This window comes from Silene latifolia, chromosome 3 (genome assembly GCF_048544455.1).
Source record: "Silene latifolia isolate original U9 population chromosome 3, ASM4854445v1, whole genome shotgun sequence".
Lineage (NCBI taxonomy): Eukaryota > Viridiplantae > Streptophyta > Magnoliopsida > Caryophyllales > Caryophyllaceae > Silene > Silene latifolia.
Genome location: NC_133528.1, coordinates 43,308,109 through 43,327,814, shown reverse-complemented (window position 1 = coordinate 43,327,814; position 19,706 = coordinate 43,308,109). Strand labels below are relative to the sequence as shown.

General features: G+C 31.5%; 3 protein-coding genes across 3 annotated transcripts; all 3 read left to right on the top strand.

The window, feature by feature from the left end:
* The first annotated feature begins 15,498 nt into the window (after window positions 1-15,498).
* On the top strand, window positions 15,499-17,102 carry LOC141649005 (uncharacterized). The gene is made up of 2 exons (XM_074457709.1): window positions 15,499-15,910; window positions 15,982-17,102. The coding sequence occupies exons 1-2, from the start codon at window positions 15,499-15,501 to the stop codon at window positions 17,100-17,102; spliced, it is 1,533 nt and encodes a 510-aa protein (XP_074313810.1).
* Window positions 17,103-17,108: 6 nt separating this feature from the next.
* LOC141649004 (uncharacterized) lies at window positions 17,109-17,636 on the top strand. Its single transcript, XM_074457708.1, has 2 exons — window positions 17,109-17,168; window positions 17,280-17,636. Exons 1-2 carry the CDS (start codon window positions 17,109-17,111, stop codon window positions 17,634-17,636), a joined length of 417 nt encoding a protein of 138 aa, XP_074313809.1.
* A 15-nt stretch (window positions 17,637-17,651) lies between these two features.
* Window positions 17,652-18,770, top strand: LOC141649003 (ATP-dependent DNA helicase PIF1-like). Its single transcript, XM_074457707.1, has one exon. The coding sequence runs from the start codon at window positions 17,652-17,654 to the stop codon at window positions 18,768-18,770; it is 1,119 nt and encodes a 372-aa protein (XP_074313808.1).
* Window positions 18,771-19,706: the final 936 nt, after the last annotated feature.

Genomic DNA, 19,706 nt, shown 5'->3' with positions numbered 1-19,706 from the left:
CAAGCTTGTTGTCGTTTTTAGTTTTGACGTAAGCATCACATCCCCAAATCTTCATATAGGATATATTGGGGATCTTTCCCGTCCACATCTCACATGGAGTCTTCTCGGTGGACTTTGTGGGACTATTGTTCAAAGATCGAATTGCGGTTTGTATCGCAAATCCCCAAAACGAGTTCGGTAACTCGGTTTGACTCATCATGGATCAAACCATATCAAGTAGGGTTCGATTCCTCCTTTCGGCAACACCATTGAGTTGTGGTGTTCCGGGTGGAGTAAGTTGTGATATAATACCACAACCTTTCAAGTGTGAATCAAATTCAAGGCTAAGATATTCTCCACCACGATCGGATCGTAGTGCCTTAATCCTTTTGTTCAATTGGTTCTCTACTTCGTTTTGAAATTCTTTGAATTTCCCAAACGCTTCACTCTTATGCTTCATCAAATAGATATACCCATATCTACTCAAGTCATCCGTGAAGGTTATAAAGTAGTCATAATTACCACGAGCGGTGATACTCATTGGTCCACATACATCGGTGTGTATGAGTCCCAATAGTTCACTAGCTCGTGTCCCTTTACCACTAAAAGGATTACGAGTCATCTTGCCAAGTAGGCAATATTCGCATGTGCCATATGATTGATAATCAAATGGTGTAATCACATTAGTCGAAATTAATCTTTTGATGCGATTCTCGTTTATGTGACCTAATCGACAATGCCAAATGAACGCTTCACTTGGGTCACTTGATTTGAGTTTCTTTGATTGAATGTTATAGATATCATTAGTCGGATTTGAGGTCTCTAAAATGTAAATGCCATTGATAGAGGAAGCTTGGCCTATAACCAAGTCGTTCCTAGAAATAGTACAACGATTGTTCTTAATGACAAAACAAAAACCATCCATGTCTAGCATGGCGATTGAAATAATGTTTTTAGAGAGTGTAGGCACATAAAAACAATTATGTAAATACAACTCAAATCCATTAGGCAAAGCTAGAACATAAGTTCCTTTTGATTCGGCCGCTACTCGAGCTCCATTTCCAAGGCGTAGATCCACATCTCCCTTGCTAAGCCTCTCCACATCTCTTAAACCCTGTAAATGATTACAAAGGTGAGAACATCAATCGGTATCAAGAGCCATGGTTGTTTGCATGCAAATCGGTTAAAAGTTTTTCCGAGTTATAAAGATTAACATATAAAACTTGTAAAATTTGTGTTATTATGATATATCACGAAATTAATCCATGCATGTTAATATTTCTGGTCCTAAAATATTTTAGGATATTTTGGTTAAATTTACGGATTTTTATTGTTCATATTATACAATAATGGCATTTAAATATGATTTTATGAGTAAAAATGTCATTTTTGGTCTAAAATTAGCTATACTTCGAATTTTCCAGTGATTTTTGGATATGTTGTCACATATATTATTTTGAGATAACCTGTAAATTTTCATAATTTTTGGACTTGTTATGCTCGAAAAATGGATTTTTCATTATTAAATTCGGATTTAGGTGAAAAATAGGTTAATATGAGATAAATTTCGAATCTGGTCATAAAAATTTAATATGTTGTCACATGCAATTTTACAAGATGTGTGTAAAATAATGGGCTATAGTGAAGTCTTTTTGCATGATTTATGGATTTTTGAAGAAAAATAGCATAAATAGTGACATTATTAGTGAAAAATTGATAAAACATAATCTATGACTAAGGAAAAACGTCTATTGTTGCATTTTATTATCTTTTTCAGATCTAAAATTGAAAAGTTAATGAATATATTTTTCCCATATTTTTATGATTATTTTAGTTAAAATCGATAAACCGCAACATTGTTTTTCCGGAAAAATTTCGAAATTTTAACCTAAGTTTTTGAACATTATGAGTGTCATGGTATTTTTTTTTTCAGAATGTTCATGAGTTTAAATTTCAAATTTTGAATTTATTTGAAATTTTGTGATTTATTTGAAGTTTATAGCTTATTTTTGTAATTTTTAGTTCATTAATGAACAATTTTATAAATATGAGTTAATTATGGTCAAATTATTAGTGAAGACTAAATTTTGAGTCCTAAGTGGTTAGGGTAATTAACTTATGCATAAATATGAATTTATGCATTTTTGTGATTATAAAATGTTGAAATCACGCAAATCCGTAAAAACCGAGTAATATACGATATTGGCTAATTAAAGGCGATTTAGCATAAAATTGGGCATGTTCATACATATTATAATGCTGCATTTTCTTTATGATTGTCATAATTTTACTTTATGTAATTTTGAATTATGTAATTTTTACTTAGTATGGCCCTAGTTTTTAATTGGTATTACCCGAAATGTATGGGAATATCGATTCGGTTGTAATTTATTGTGATCTCGTATCACCGTTTTGTAATTTAATAGATTTATTTTATTTTAGTTACAAATGTATAATAGGAAATTATGTAATTTATTATGTAATTTTATTCATTCCGGAGTTCCCAAAGACGGATTTCTTCAAGAATGGCGATACATAAAGACGGTGTTACCTCGAGATGCGTGTCACAACCGAAGTTCAAGGGACCAATGGAGTTGGTTTCCGAATATGTAATAGTTAAATAGTTTTTCTATTTTAGGAAAGGCCATACTAGGATTTATTTATTTTTATGCTTGCATTTTATTTTATGTCGCATGCATCGCTAAATCACCATAACTAAAACATGCATCCTTATTTTATCGAGTTTATCGACCGTGTCAATTAAAATTATCGTAGTTCACCGCTTTAGTTCACTTAAAACGTGATAGATAATAAATTGACATGACCTCTCGCTAAAACAATCAATTGAGACATAGCCTTACCAAATAGTAGAAACCATGAAAACCTATTTCGCGAGGGAGTGCGCTCGGCCCCACCGGGGTACAAACCTTGTTACGTAGAAGAGAATTGGTGACGCACACTTGTCGAGGACAAGTGGGAAATTGTTGGGAAATGTGTCCTCAACAATAGTGCGATCACATGATTTAAATATCATTATTAAATCTCATTTTAAGAATACATGTGGGATGTAATATTTTACAGTCAACTGGTCCACACATATCGGTAATGATTGGCTGACTAGAGTTTGACATTACTGTCGTGCGACGGTGGTGATCAGTTGATCCCCTTAGGTCATACCAATAGGAAAATACTCTTAATTGATTATTTAATTAATCGTATACCGATACGAGTTAATTAAATTGCTTAAAATTGACGGATGATTTTGTGAGTATAATTTACGTATCTTATTGTAAATATGATTAAATAAGACACGGTCTAAGTAATCGAATTATTTTATAATAATTCATTCAATTTTAATTTTATGAATATGCATAAGATCACTTTTAATTTTATGACAAATGACAAATTGACAAAATAAAGGAGAAATCATGTTCTTACATTGGAGATTTCGGTTTTAAGGGCACAAGAGAGATCACCTTTCTCTCTTGTTCTTGCGACATAACATTCTCTGTGTCATTCTTTGTGGCTCTTGAATAATTTCTCCCACTCTGTCTTCTAGAAATAAACTTGTATTTTAGAAAGACAGCTTCACGAGCCGCAAACCCGTCGTACTCGTGATAATTGAAAAGGGAAAAATGAGCATTTGTTTCTTGTGAAAACTTACAAACATGGTACCCTTACCATTTCATATCTCATATGATTCGATTTAGTGGAAAAATAATCTAGACAAAATGATAAAATCCCCAAAAGGATCAAGTAACTCAAAGTAACTTGATTGAAGTCCAAACCATATCGAATAGCGTTTGATTTCTTATCCAACCACACATTATTTCATAATGCGTGCTAAGAGAGATTAACTTGTGGTACTATATCACATTTCCTTTGGCTTATATCAAAGTCTTCACTTTGATAATCCCATTACGACTAAATCGTGATTCCTTGAACTCTTGAACTTCTTCAAAGATTTCTCTATTTACCTTATTAAGTGAACACACTAGTGTCAACTTAAATCGTTGGTAAAAGATGATGATCAACCTATTTTGGATCGATGATTTATAACCTCGATCTCCTTTTCAACCAAAAGGTACGAGATATCTTGCTTTGAATACAAGATACGCATATACCATTAACAATCTAATGGTTTCAAGAGTACTCGATAACTCTTTGCGTTCATCATTCCAAAATTTAAGGTTTAATCTTGGGTTACCAATTTGAGTCTTGCATCATCTTCATGATATATCATTCTAGTTTGGTTTAGAATATAATCACATTGATGATGGGCTAGCCATACATCAAATCATGGTGTATAGGGTCACAAAAGTGAAACCTCTTTTGTATCTTAACAAGTTTGTATTCTTATTTAGAGTTTATGTACTTAATAGTCACAATTAAGTACAACTCCAAAACCCGAAATCTAGATTTAGTAGACAATGACTCTATCTCTCGACTTCATTGTTACTAGTCGTCATATTCTAATCATCCTATGTATCAAACATAATGATGAAAACCACCACCGGTTTCTAATATTGACGAAGTAGTACTAGCAAAATTTATGTTTAATCAAATAAACATTTAAAGAAGAAGGTCCCATTAGATGTCCCACAACTAACTTGTTGATTCTTCAATAATTTGGGGTAGTTTCTTTTCTAGTGTCCAACATTTAAGACAATGGAAACTTTATCGGTCGGGATTGATAGGTTTAGTATCGTCATTCTCAACAACTTTACCTTTAACATTACCTTGTATCAATTCCATTATAATCTTTACTTCTTGAACCTCGTCCTCATCTTAACGGTTTAAGAGAATGCTCCCACTCAATTCAATGAATCTTTGCTTTGAGAAGCAAAATTGAATTCATGAATATTACTCTTCATTTGTTCGTTTTAGTCTTAAAACTTTCATTGAAGTGGTTGCGTTATTTTGGTCAATTACGAATTCTTGACAAAACTAATTACCAAAACAATTTATCGCTTCAAGGTACTTAATTCATTTAAGTATATGAAAAACAATCCATTGTAAGTAGATGTGTTAGTCTAGAATCAAAAACCTGTTTGATAATGAATAACTTTAATCTATACTCTTTACAAGAGATCCTTAGCAATGGTTCATTTGAGGTTTTAGAAGCAAATTCATATTTGTCTTTAGTTACGATGTTTTAATGGAGATTTAGAAAAAATCGAAATGATATCGTATATGAATTGTGGTAAAGAAATAGAACAATATAATAACGGAATAGTGGAAAACTTAACATTTATCGTTTTATTAATACTTGTAAACAAGTATAGCATTTACATAGTGACCTCTACCCAACTATGATAAATGATTCCAAGATCCAAATTCATATTAACTTGGGGCACGGTGTGCCGAAATACCCCTCATCAATATAACTCGGTGGATTAACTCTTTGATCGATTCTACTTTTAGAACTCTTGGTCGATAAAATTACATTAATATTTTATATCTAGCCCGAAACACATCCGGAAATACGTCGTGAATACTTTCGTTGAGTTCAACCCAAATTTCGAATAAATGTGTCCGTGATCCAAACCCATGTCAACTTAGGGCACGGTGTGCCGAAATACCCTTTATTAACATAAATTCGGTGGATAGACATTTATCACCCCACTTCACCAACGTAACAAGGTTTGTCTTACGGTAAAGCCGCTCAACTCCCTCATGAAACCGGTACTTCATGGGTTTCTAATTTTTGGTAAGGCTAAGTCTCAATTGTTTATTTTAGCGAGAGGTCATGTCAATTTATTATCTATCACGTTTTAAGTGAACTAAAGCGGTGAACTACGATAATTCTAATTGACACGGTCGATAAACTCGATAAAATGATAATGCATGTTTTAGTTATGGCGATTTAGCGATGCATGCGACATATAAATAAAATGCAAAGCATAAATAAAATAATCCTAGTATGGCCTTCCTAAAAAAGAAAAACTATTTAACTATTACATATTCGGAAACCAACTCCATTGGTCCCTTGAACTTCGGTTGAGGCACGCATCTCGAGGTAACACCGTCTTTAATGGATTTCCTTCTTGAGTGACACCGTCTTCAAGGAACTCCGAAATAAATTAAATTACATAGCAAATTACATAATTTCCTATTATACATTTGTAACTAAAAAAAAAAAATCTATTAAATTACAAAACGGTGATACGAGATCACAATAAAATTACAACCGAATCAATATTCCCATACATTTCGGGAAATACCAATTAAAAACTAAGGCCATACTAAGTAAAATTACATAATTCAAAATTACATAAATAAAATTATGACAATCATAAAGGAAATGCAGCATTATAATATGTATGAACATGCCCAATTTTATGCTAAATCGCCTTTAATTAGCCAATATCGTATATTACTCGGTTTTTACGGATTTGCGTGATTTCAACATTTTATAATCACAAAAATTACATAAATTCATATTTATGCATAAGTTAATTACCCTAACTTCTTAGGACTCAAAATTAGTCTTCACTAACCATTTGACCATAATTAACTCATATTTCTTATTATTGTTCATAAAAGGACTTAAAATAACAATAAAAAGCTATAAACTTCAAATAAATCACAAAAATTTCAAATAAATTCAAAATTTGAAATTTAAAACTTGTGAACATTCTGGAAAAATACCATGACACTCATAATGTTCAAAAACTTAGGTTAAAATTTCGTAATATTATCGGAAAAACTATGTTGCGGTTTATCGGATTTATCAATAAAAATCATAAAAACATGAGAAAAATTATATTCATCAACTTTTCAATTTTAGATCTGAAAAAGATAATAAAATGCAACATGTGACGTTTTTCCTTAGTCATGAAGTATGTTTTAGCAATTATTCACTAATTAAGTCACTATTTATGCCATTTTTCATCAAAAATCCATAAATCATGCATGAAGACTTCATTATAGCCTATTATTTTACACACATCTTGTAAAATTGCATGTGGCAACATACTAAATTTCTATGACCAGATTCAAAATATTTCTCATATTAACCTATTTTTCATTTAAATCCGATTTTTATCATGAAAAATCCATTTTTCGAGCATAAGAACTCATAAAATTATGAAAATTTCCAGATCATCTAAAAATAATATATGTGAAAAGATATCCAAAAACCACTGGAAAATTCGAAGTTTAGCTAATTTTCGTCCAAAAATGACATTTTTATCATAAAAATCACATTTTAATGCCAATATTATATAAAATGAACAATAAAAATCCATAAATTAACCAAAATATCCTAAATATATTTTAGGATCAGAAACTTTAACATGCAAAAATTAATTTCGTGATATCTCATAATAACACAAATTATTCAAGTTGTATATGTTATTCTTATAACTCGGAAAAACTTTTAACCGATTTGCATGCAAACAACCTGGGCTCTTGATACCGATTGAAGGAAAAGTAGATCTATATACTAACATATTCATATATGTTTTAATTTAATTTGTCATAAAATTAATAGGTGATCTTATGCATGCAAACTAATAAACAATATAAAGAAGAAACCATCATCTTACATTATGATTTTCGGATATATGGGCACAAGTGAGTTCTCCTACTCACTTGTTCTTGAGCTCTCCAAATGGAAGAACAAGGATTCAAATATAGAATCCCTCCCAAAAGCATATACCCAAGGAATCTCTTAATAACCAATATTATTTAGATCTAGTAATAATATTAGTTTTAGTATAAAATTGACACAAAATAAATTGTGTTTTTACTCTTGAAAATCTCGGTCAAGAGGGAGTATTTTTGTGAGTTTATTTCTCTAGAATTATCATAAATTGTAGAGAGGTTTTTGATAGATTTTCTTACACTAGAAAATAAGATGATAAGAATGAATGAATAATTGAAAAGAAAAACTCTTTTCTTTTCTTCTATGGTTGGCCGAAAAAATGGCCTTGGGTAGTATGCCCAATGCCTTTTATTTTTGCTCTTCTCAAAAGCTTAGGTTTGCATGGCTACTTGTTAGCTTTCATCATTGTGTTTTCCACTTAAACAATTAACACAATTTCTCCACTAACTCCCTCCATAATTTCGGCACTTTCATAATAAAATGGATGGTCCATTTTATTTTGTCATTTGTCAATTTGTCACATGTAACATGTTACATGACATGTCACAATGTAATGTATTTTTAACTTATTAAAAATCAACATACTCATAAAATATGTCATTTACAAAATCGACTAGTAATTCGTAATTACTCGTACCAAAAATGTTTCCAAATTATAAATTACAACATTCTGTATTTATAATAATTTATTCATTCCGTTTCAATTGTAAGAAAATAAGATCAAAAACCTCTCTACAATTTATGATAATTCTAGAGAAATAAACTCACAAAAATACTCCCTCTTGACCGAGATTTTCAAGAGTAAAAACACAATTTATTTTGTGTCAATTTTATACTAAAACTAATATTATTACTAGATCTAAATAATATTGGTTATTAAGAGATTCCTTGGATATATGCTTTTGGGAGGGATTCTATATTTGAATCCTTGTTCTTCCATTTGGAGAGCTCAAGAACAAGTGAGTAGGAGAACTCACTTGTGCCCATATATCCGAAAATCATAATGTAAGATGATGGTTTCTTCTTTATATTGTTTATTAGTTTGCATGCATAAGATCACCTATTAATTTTATGACAAATTAAATTAAAACATATATGAATATGTTAGTATATAGATCTACTTTTCTTCAATTGGTATCACAAGAGAGAAAGGTGATCTCTCTTGTGCCCTTAAAACCGAAATCTCCAATGTAAGAACATGATTTGTCCTTTATTTTGTCAATTTGTCATTTGTCACACAATATGTCACATGTAGTATGATACATGTTACTAATTAATTAAATGCATATTTATCACATAAATATCATTTTATAAATTAATTAAATTACATTCAACAAATTGACTAGTGATACTTGATCACATAAATAAAATGGGTCATATAATTATAATTCACAATATCTTGTAATTATAATCAACCATTCATTCTTATCTTTATTGTTTCTCAAACAATAAACAATTTTAGCAATAAAATATTTTATTTACTAAAATAAATCTTATTTAATCCCATTACAATAAGATATCAATATTCTCTCTCACAAATTGAATTGTTCAATTTTAAGGAATTAATTAATCTGTATCGGTATACAATTAATTAACCTTTTCAATTAAGGGAATCGTCCTTTAGGTGTGACCTCAAGGGATCAACTGATCACCACCGTCGCACGACAGTAATGTCAAACTCTAGCCAGCCAATCATTACCGATATGTGTGGACCAGTTTACTATATATATGTAATGTATCATCCCTTTCGTATTCTTGGTATGAGATTTAATAATGATATTTAAATCATGTGATCGCACTATTGTTGAGGACACATTTCTCAACAAAAGCGTCGAAGATTTTGATGGACGAGGAAGTTGATCGGAAGATTTGTGATGCTCGAAAATGGAGGAAGGATCTAGAACGATTTTTTCGAAGAGAGAGAAAGGGAGATGAGTGAAAAGGGGAAGTTGTAAAATGAAAATGATGGACGGGTTTGGGTGATGGCCGCGTTAATTACAAAGTTTGGTTCAATTATAAGTGGTTCTCATGGTTCTCATTATCTTGTTGGTTCTCATAGGATCCCAAATATATATATATATATATATATATATATATATATATATATATATATATATATATATATATATATATATATATATATATATATATATATATATATATATATAAGAAGAAGGATCAAGTGAGTCCACCAAAAACCCTTGAGTCCATAAGTTCTCTTTAGGACCCTTAAAAAGATAGGATGGAGGGCTGAGATTGAAAGGGAAAAAGGGAGGATTAGTGCTAAAATTAGGGGATCAATCCTAATTAATCACTTTCCCTCACTACTATGCCTAATCAAGCCCTAATTTCACTATAAAACCCTTATTTTTCCACTCACTTCTCTCTCATCTCACAATTATCCTCCCCCTCATCTCTCTAAAAACCAAAAAAACTCAATTCCTCTCAAAAATCCAACAAAATTCAAAAACCAAATAATTCAAAAAAAAAAAAAATTCCCCCCTCTTCCTCTTCCTCACCTACCCGACCCCACGACCACCTCCACCGCCACCTACCCACGCCCACCAACCGCACCGACACCACCACCCAGCCAACCACCACCACGCACGCACATAAACCCAGCCGCAACAACAACCCACCCTGCAACAACCACCACCCATCAAACCACCACAACCCGCATCACCCTCCCCTTCTACTCGACCACCACCACCATTCTGCCTCACGCACACCATCCCGTCCTCCACCATCCCCACCATTTCCAGATCTGAAACACAACACAACCCCCGACTACCACCCCGACCACCACCACCATTCCTTTTCACGCACACCATCCCGACCTCCACTATTCCCACCATTTTCAGATCTGAAACACCAAAACCCACGCCCACAACTACCCACAACCAGTCAACCACCCACACCTCGGCCTCGGCTGCAACAACCACCCACACCCACAATCGAAACACAACAACCTCGACCTCACTGTTTTGTGGTTTTTTGTTTTATAATTTTTTTGTTTGCTTTGCTTTTCACGGTTTTACGATCTGTGGGATTTGTGTTTTGTTTTATAATTTTTTTGTTTGCTTTGCTTTTCACGGTTCTATGTTGTGGGATTTGTGTTTGCTTTGGTTTTCACACTTTTCACGGTTCTATGCTGTGGGATTTGTGCTTTTCACCCTTTTTTTTTTTTTGTGTCAGATTTCTAAAGAAGTAAATATCGTATTGTTATAAATTTCAAATTTTGTATTTCAAATCTCGTCTTGTTATTATATTGTTTTGTTTAAGATCTGGTTTTAAAAAGATACACTCGTATTTCTTTAAATTTCCACTCGTATTTCTTTATATTTACACTCACATTTCTTTACATTTACACTTGTATTTGTTTACATTTACACTTACATTTCTTTACATTTACACTTGTATTTGTTCACATTTACACTCACATTTCTTTACATTTACACTTGTATTTGTTCACATTTACACTCATATTTCTTTACATTTACACTTGTATTTGTTTACATTTACACTCACATTTTTTTACATTTACACTCACATTTCTTTACATTTACACTTGTATTTGTTTACATTTACACTCACATTTCTTTACATTTACACTTGTATTTGTTCACATTTACACTCAATTTCTTTACATTTACACTCATATTTCTTTACATTTACACGCATGTTTCAGATTTACACCCTTATTTCTTTACATTTACACTCGTATTTCTTTACATTTACACTCATATTTTTTACATTTACACTCGCATATCTTTACATTTACACTCGTTAAAATTATATAGATTTGCACTCATATTTTTTGTGGATATGAGTTGGTGGTGGAGGACAACGGTGGTGGTGTTTTTTGGTAGTCGGACTAAAGTTTTACTCGTAAAAGACAAAAGTTACACTTATAAAGGACCAAAGTTACACTAAAAGGACCAATTTACTCTTAAAATACTACATTTACAAAGTTACACTAAAAGGACCAATTTACTCTTAAAATACTACATTTACACTCTTAAAATATTACATTTACACTCGCTAAACATCAAATTTACACTCGTAAAATGTTAAAATTATAAAAATTCAAAATTTCCGTTAAAAAAAAATCAAATTTACACTCTTAAAATATTACATTTACACTCGTAAAACATCAAAGTTACACTCGTAAAATGTTAAAATTATATAAATTCAAAATTTCCGTCACAAAAAATTTAAAATTACACTCTAAAAATGTTACATTTACACTCTTAAAACATCAAATTTACACTTGTAAAATGTTAAAATTATATAAATTCAAAATTTCCGTCACAAAAAATCAAATTTACACTCTTAAAATGTTACATTTACACTCGTAAAACATCACATTTACACTTGTAAAATGTTAAAATTATATAAATTCAAAATTTCCGTCACAGAAAATCAAATTTACACTCTTAAAATATTACATTTACACTCGTAAAACATCACATTTACACTTGTAAAGTGTTAAAATTATATAGATTCAAAATTTCCGTCACAAAAAATCAAATTTACACTCTTAAAATATTACATTTACACTCGTAAAACATCACATTTACACTTGTAAAGTGTTAAAATTATGTAAATTCAAAATTTCCGTCACAAAAATCAAATTTACACTCTTAAAATGTTACATTTACACTCGTAAAACATCATATTTACACTTGTAAAACTCATACAACATTACATTTACACTTCAAAATCAAAACTCAAAATCGATTAATTAGGGGCTAGAGAGATAAAGAAAAATTAATTAGTGTATAGAAATTTGATTAGTGGTAATTTTTTTTGGTAATTTTCAATCTCAACCACCCATCTCAATCCAACCATCCACATTTTTTTCCTTTTCTTTTTAATAGCCCTTAATCAAATTCATCTCAACCATCCAATGAGTCCATCCAATGGCCCTTAGAAGGACTTATGGACTCAATTGGGAAGGAGGACTCATTAGAACTCCTCTCTCTCTCTCTCTCTCTCTCTCTCTCTCTCTCTCTCTCTCTCTCTCTCTCTCTCTCTCTCTCTCTCTCTCTATATATATATATATATATATATATATATATATATATATATATATATATATATATATATATATATATATATATTAATGTTTACACATTTAAATATAAAAAAAATAATAAAACTGTAATCCTAAAATTACTAAGCTACAGATATTATTGATATTCAATATTTAATATAAAAGTTATACGTACTCCATCTTATATGTTAATGGAAATTGTACATATTTTTGCCATCAAACAATTCCAAAATCTCTACAAAATTATTCAGATATGTGTGTAATTACAATTACGAATTTATATTATTTATTTATCATTTAAACGTAATAGATTTATCTTATTAGTTCGACTTTACCTTTTTTTAAAAAAGATTACCGACTTATACTGGTTATATATATTGTTTCTTAAATTTTTATTTACAATTTACAACCGTTTAAATTTATTTAGTTTAAAAACATAAATAAAAAAATTATGTACATGATAACTATACGTAATTTTATTATTTAAGGGTTTTTTTTTTAATTTTTTTTTTCGATTCTTAATAAATCTGTTAAATTATGTATTGAACAGCAAATTCGTTATTTTTTTTCTATTTTTAAAATAAGAGCTTGCCCTATTGCTTCGGATATAAGAATTACGATTTTTTTTTAAAAAAAATAGGTTAAATTTATAATTGACACGAAGTTTGCACTTTATCGTAGCGACATTTCTACGTAATAGTTTTCTTTTTTTTTTCCCTGCATATCAGTACGTTTTCTAGCCGTTATGCGCTTTCATTTATACTTTAATATTTATACCAAAAAAATTCCAAAGAAACTGTTGTTGTCATCCAGCAACTACTAACTCTATAAATAAATTTGTCATTTTATGCTATCTATAAAAGCTCTACATTGGTAGTCGTAGTTAAAAAAAAAATTGTCCTACCTTAGACAGAAAACGATTTTTTTTTCCTTCAGGAATGTAAATATCTTTTTTTGTTCATTTACATGAAGTTTTATATTTAATTTATTTCACGCATTCTTACATTTTATTACTTCTTTTCAATGGCAAAAGATTGACAATATAAGAATGGACGCTTTATTTTAAATATGCATACCTTTACAAAATGAATATATATTTAAATACATTAGGTTGTTTGTAAATTTTTTTTATAATTTTTTTTTTGGCAATGTCAGTGTCAATTTTTTTTAATTGTAAGTAAATAAAACACAAAATTATTTTCTTCCCCTAATTTATTAAACGCATACACTTACACTTTGACGCTTACTTAAATTTAACTTTTTCGATACAGTAGTAATAAGAAATATTTACAATTTCACATATTGTATATCGTTTTGCACAATTTTATTTTTTATTTTTTTCCCACTAATTCAGAATTTCTTTCACATAACAACTTCCTTAAATATAATAGAAGTTTATATACTTTATCTAATGATGAATATTGCGTTCGTAATGCCTATATAAGAGAAAGTAAATATTTTTTATAACATTCTGTAATCCTTCATTTAATGATGAATATTGCCTTCGTAATGCCTATATAAGAGAAAGTAAATATTTTTTATAAAATTCTGTAATATATCCTTCATAAATGCAATTTTTTTAAAAATTCCGGTAACACCCTACTTCAGTAACTCATTTTCCTATTAGGTTACAGTTTTAATAGAAAAAAAAATAAGACAAAAAGTATAGAAGTTATACATAATTTGTTTACGTATGCTTCCATAATAATTTTTTTTTAAAAAAATTTTTTTTTTTTTTACTCTGTCTGCTATTTTTTGCAAACACTTTTTACATTCATATAACTTATTTACTTAACATTATACGTTTTACGTCTTAAATCTTTTTTCAACAATTTCGTTCTATTTCACATTTTTTAAATATTATTAAATTTTATTTATCTAACTAACTAACATGTTATGTTTGTAGAATTGTATAGCCTAATAAACTCGGCTCAAATTTGACTTAAAATTACTCTGTATAAACTTAAAAAAAAAAAAGATACAAAAAAACGTTAATACTGTACAATTTCATTTGTAATGATTGATGCATTAGTATTGTTTCCGTAATTACAGATTTTCTGTCTTCTTTATTATTATTTTTCCTTTTTCTTTAAATTTTAGTGCTTATATTTGTTTTATTTACTTATTTTAGTTGATATATTACCTGAAGTGTTGCGTTTCTCCTCAAAAGCTATACAATATGAATCTATTGAAGCACATCGCTTCATGCCCCCGTACAAATCATCCCCAAAAAAAAAGTCGTTCGCTTTCTTCGGCTACTTCTCCAAAGGGTAAAAAATTTTCCCTGTAAATATATATACCTTCTTCGTTTCTGCCAATATTTTTAAGTATTTTTCAGACAACTTACACATTGCACATCTAATTTTATTTAAATGTTGTTAACACATTTAAAGGTCTTCCAAATCCCCCGGATCATCCAGGCGTTCTTCCTTTGCCTTCATTATGTACACACTGCGGCGCTAAACTTTTCAAAAATGAATCAAAAAACTTTTGTTGCTGCCAAGGAGATATATGTCTTGCTCATAATTTGATGCCAACTGACCTATGCATGTTGTTCCTATCAAACGATGCAGCGTCACAAAATTTCAGAAAATATATTATGTTATACAATAGTTCTTTCGCTTTTACATCCTTTGGAGTTAAAAAAGACCGTGAACTCGCGCAAAGAAATCGCGGGATCTATACATTTAGAGTCCAAGGTCAAGTATATCATTTCATTAATGATATCCTGCCAAATGAACAACGACCTAGATATATACAGTTGTATTTCTTAGATACAGACCAAGAATTATGGCAAAGACTCCAGATTTCTGCAGATATTGAGCAGAATGTTGTACGTATTTTGATGAGAATTATGGCTCTTAATCCCTACACTCAATTTTTTAAATCAATAAGGGACGTTGGTATAGATGAAGAAAGTAGAATTGTAATAAAATCGGATCTGATGCAAGATCAAAGAACTCACAACGCCCCTACGGCATCGCAAGTTGCTGCCATTTGGATTGACGATGAAGATTCGTCAGAACCTCCTCGACATGACATCGTCATGTATGCAACTTTTGGAATAAGCCATCGAATATTACACTACTACGGTTGCTATGATCCTTTACAGTATCCCCTTTTATTTCCTTTCGGAGAAACAGGATGGCATAGACGTATCTATCGAGTTAGTAGCAACCCCAGACGTCGTCCTGATCTCCCAACTTTTTCAATAAATGAAGTCCTTATACAAACTGCAGAAGATTTACTTGATAACGAAGAACAAGGTTTGTGCTTTCATATCTATTTTCTGTGTTTTTACATTAATGCTGAGTCTACAACGTATTTTTACTTGCAGTTGCAGGTACTTCTGAATCGGAGAAAAAAGTATCATGTAGAGAGTACTACTGCTATCGCTTACAAATTCGCCCAACAAACTCTTCGATATTATTAAGAAGTGGACGACTTCTCCAACAATATATAGTAGATATGTATATCAAAATCGAGACAACTCGACTTGATTACATAAGGAATAATCAAAATGTGATTCGCGCTGATTTGTACCAAGGTGTTATTGACAGCTACGCTGCTGGTCAAACACGTGGTGGTAATATTGGTACATGTTTTATACTGCCCGCGAGCTTTATCGGCTGTGATCGTGAATTTCGGCGCCGTTATTTTTGTTCAATGACGATTGTACAACGTTATGGAAAGCCGGATATATTCCTAACCAATACGTGCAACCCGCGTTGGCCTGAAATTGAACGAGAATTATCACCTTTTGAGGAATCACATAATAGACCCGATCTTCTCTCTCGAATTTTCCGTTCAAAGCTTATTGAGTTAAAGAAAGACATCTGTGTGCGTAAGATATTTGGTAATGTTGTAGGTTACGTTTATGTTGTGGAATTTCAAAAAAGAGGTCTACCTCATGCACATTTCCTAATCATTTTGGATTCTGATAGTAAAATACGTACACCTGATCAATATGATGAATTCGTTTCTGCCAAACTGCCTGATGCTGTTGAAAATCCTCACCTATTTTCTGCGGTCATTCGTCACATGATGCATGGTCCATGTGGCGAAGACAACCCTACAAATTCGTGCATGAAAAATGGTCATTGTAAAAACCATTATCCTCGTGAGTTTGCGGATACAACTACCTGCGGTCGCAATTCATACATGTATCGACGACGGCGTACAAGTTTTCGTGTAACTGTTCGTGGATCCCAACTTAACAATCGATGGGTTGTTCCTTACAATCCGTTTTTGTTAGTGAAGTACGACTGCCATCTAAACGTGGAGATATGTTCAACAATTAAAGCAGTAAAGTATATGTACAAGTACGTATACAAGGGACACGATCGCGTATCATTTGCTGTAACTGATCCTAGAGAGCAGTCATCGTTTGATGAGATCACATTCTACCAATCTGCTCGATGGATATCACTACCAGAAGCAGCATGGAGGATTTTTTGATTCCACATGAATGAGATACATCCTAACGTTGTTCCTTTACAAGTACACTTGCCAAACATACAAACTGTGAGTTTTCATCCTTGGGAAAACCTTGGGAACGTTTTGGACGACGACGCTCGTAAAAGAACAATGTTAACGGCCTTTTTTGAGCAAAACTAAAATGATACTTTTTCTCAGACGTTGTTATACAATAAGCTTCCAGAATTTTATGTTTGGCATAATCGAAGGAAGGACAAATTTTGGACTTGCCGAGAAAAAGGATTTGCCTTAGGCCGCTTGGTTTATGCAAATCCTTCTGAAGGAGAACGATATTACTTACGTCTTCTACTCTATAGCATTCGTGGGCCCAAGTCTTTTGAAAACCTTCGTTCAGTAAATGGTGTCCTTTGTGGTTCTTTTAGAGAGTTTGCGTATAAGCATGGTTTGCTTGAAGCAGACAACTCTATTGAACATTGCTTAGAGGAGGTTGTTAGATATCAGATGCCATCACTGTTTCGCAGATTATTTACTGTGAGCCTAAAAATCCTAGATTGACGTGGGATAAATACTATGATTCGCTATCAGAGGACTACGCATACAATTTTCCTACGCAACAACATAAGGTATTACAGCTTACTCTTGCAAATATTTGTTGCATACTGGAATCAATGGGCAAGAGTTTCAAATACCTTTGATTTTGGCAATCTGAAACTCGATAACGTTTATTTATGCCATTCAAAAACGAAAGAAATTGAGGAAGAGCTTAATATTCCAGTAAGTTCTAAAGACATACAAGCTGTAAACATGTTAAATGATGAACAACAATATGCTTATGAAATAATTTATAGACGCGTTACAGAAAATGCAAGAGGTTGTTTTTTCTTAGATGGACCAGGAGGCACAGAAAAAACTTTTTTGTACGCAACACTCCTTGCAAATCTCAGAATTAAAGGAATTATTTGTGTTGCTGTTACGAGTTCTGGTATTGCAGCTGCTAATCTCGCAGGTGGTAGAATTGCAAACTATCGATTCAAGATTCCTCTTGATATAAAACAAAACCAGCGTTCTCAAATCTCTAAACAAAGTTCTTTGGCAGAACTCATCCGTGCATGTAAGTTAATCATTTGGGATGAAGTCCCCATGGCCAAACGACAGTCAATTGAATACTTTGAAAGCACGCTGCGTGACGTTTGTTCAAACAACCTGTTGTTTGGTGGTAAAATAGTGGTATTTGGAGGAGATTTCCGCCAAGTTTTACCTGTTATACCTAAAAGTACATTACAGGAGGCGCTGAATTCAAGTTTTGTTATGTCTTCATTGTGGCCAAAACTTGAAAAGTTACATTTAACTGTAAATATGCGAGATATGCGTGATCCTGCTTTTAGCGACTTTGTTCTACGCGTCGGTGATGGTTCTCCTCCTTATGAAAATGGAAAAGATATCAAATTACCAAGACCGATTGTTATATCTGAAACAGAAGAAAATGTGCTAATTGATCGGCTCATTGCTGCAGTTTATCCTGATATACATCTTATTAATGCAAATCCATCGTTGATGACTGGAAGAGCAATACTGACTCCAAAAAATGATGATACACGAGCAATAAATTCTATATTAGTTTCTCGACAACAGGGCGAAGCATTTACCTACAAAAGCTTCGATGAGGCCGCAGATGTTGCAACGGAATAGTATCCGACAGAATTTCTCAATACACTACAGCCTAGCGGTCTTCCACCACATGAATTGGTCCTTAAAAGAAACAGTCCTGTTATTTTGTTGAGAAACTTAGATCCTACTTCTGGCCTCTGTAATGGCACACAACTTATTTGCAGAGCCTTTGCTAGAAATGTTATAGATGCTGAAAATTGTTGTGGGACATCACAAGGGACAAAGAGTTTTCATACCGAGAATTCCAGTGCAACCATCTCCTACCGATAAGTTTCCTTTTCACTTCATAAGAAAACAATTTCCTATTAAATTAAGTTTTGCGATGACTATTAATAAATCGCAGGGATAGACACTTAATAGAGTAGGCATATATCTACCTCGTCCTATTTTCTCGCACGGTCAATTATATGTAGCACTTTCCAGAGCAACACAAAGCTCAGGCATCACGGTCGCCGTCCTGCCGCATTATACTTTAACTGATAGTTGGAGACGTACTAGAAATATTGTATGTTATGAAGTACTAAATAATGCAAGATTAGACTAAATACGTATGTCAACATTATTATTTGTCGTTTGTAATATAATATTAATATATATATATATATATATATATATATATATAAATATTCGTGGTTATTACTTTAGCTTTTTTTTTTACATTTATCCATTGTTACGTAAATTAGTATTTCAATACACGCTAATCTTAATAAATATTAGAAAAATCTTATTGTTACCACCAAATTATTTTTAATTTCATGAGTACAAATTAACATCAGTTCTACATACATATATGAAACTTCGTGTATTATTAAGTCTACAAAAAAATTTGTTGCTAAAAACATATATCTAAAATATTTATATATTAGGATTTTTATTAAATATGCCCAATAGACATACGATAACACTTATCTAAATCTAAAATAATTGTCCTAATTAATCTATTGTCATTCTTACAAT

Bases quoted from the DNA above. Each gene is read 5' to 3' on its own strand.
- LOC141649005 (XM_074457709.1), top strand. From the start codon at position 15,499: ATGGCTCTTAATCCCTACACTCAATTTTTTAAATCAATAAGGGACGTT. The intron at 15,911-15,981 runs GTTTGTGCTTTC...TTTTACTTGCAG, and splicing joins ACTTGATAACGAAGAACAAG to TTGCAGGTACTTCTGAATCG.
- LOC141649004 (XM_074457708.1), top strand. From the start codon at position 17,109: ATGAATGAGATACATCCTAACGTTGTTCCTTTACAAGTACACTTGCCA. The intron at 17,169-17,279 runs GTGAGTTTTCAT...ACTTTTTCTCAG, and splicing joins ACTTGCCAAACATACAAACT to ACGTTGTTATACAATAAGCT.
- LOC141649003 (XM_074457707.1), top strand. From the start codon at position 17,652: ATGATTCGCTATCAGAGGACTACGCATACAATTTTCCTACGCAACAAC.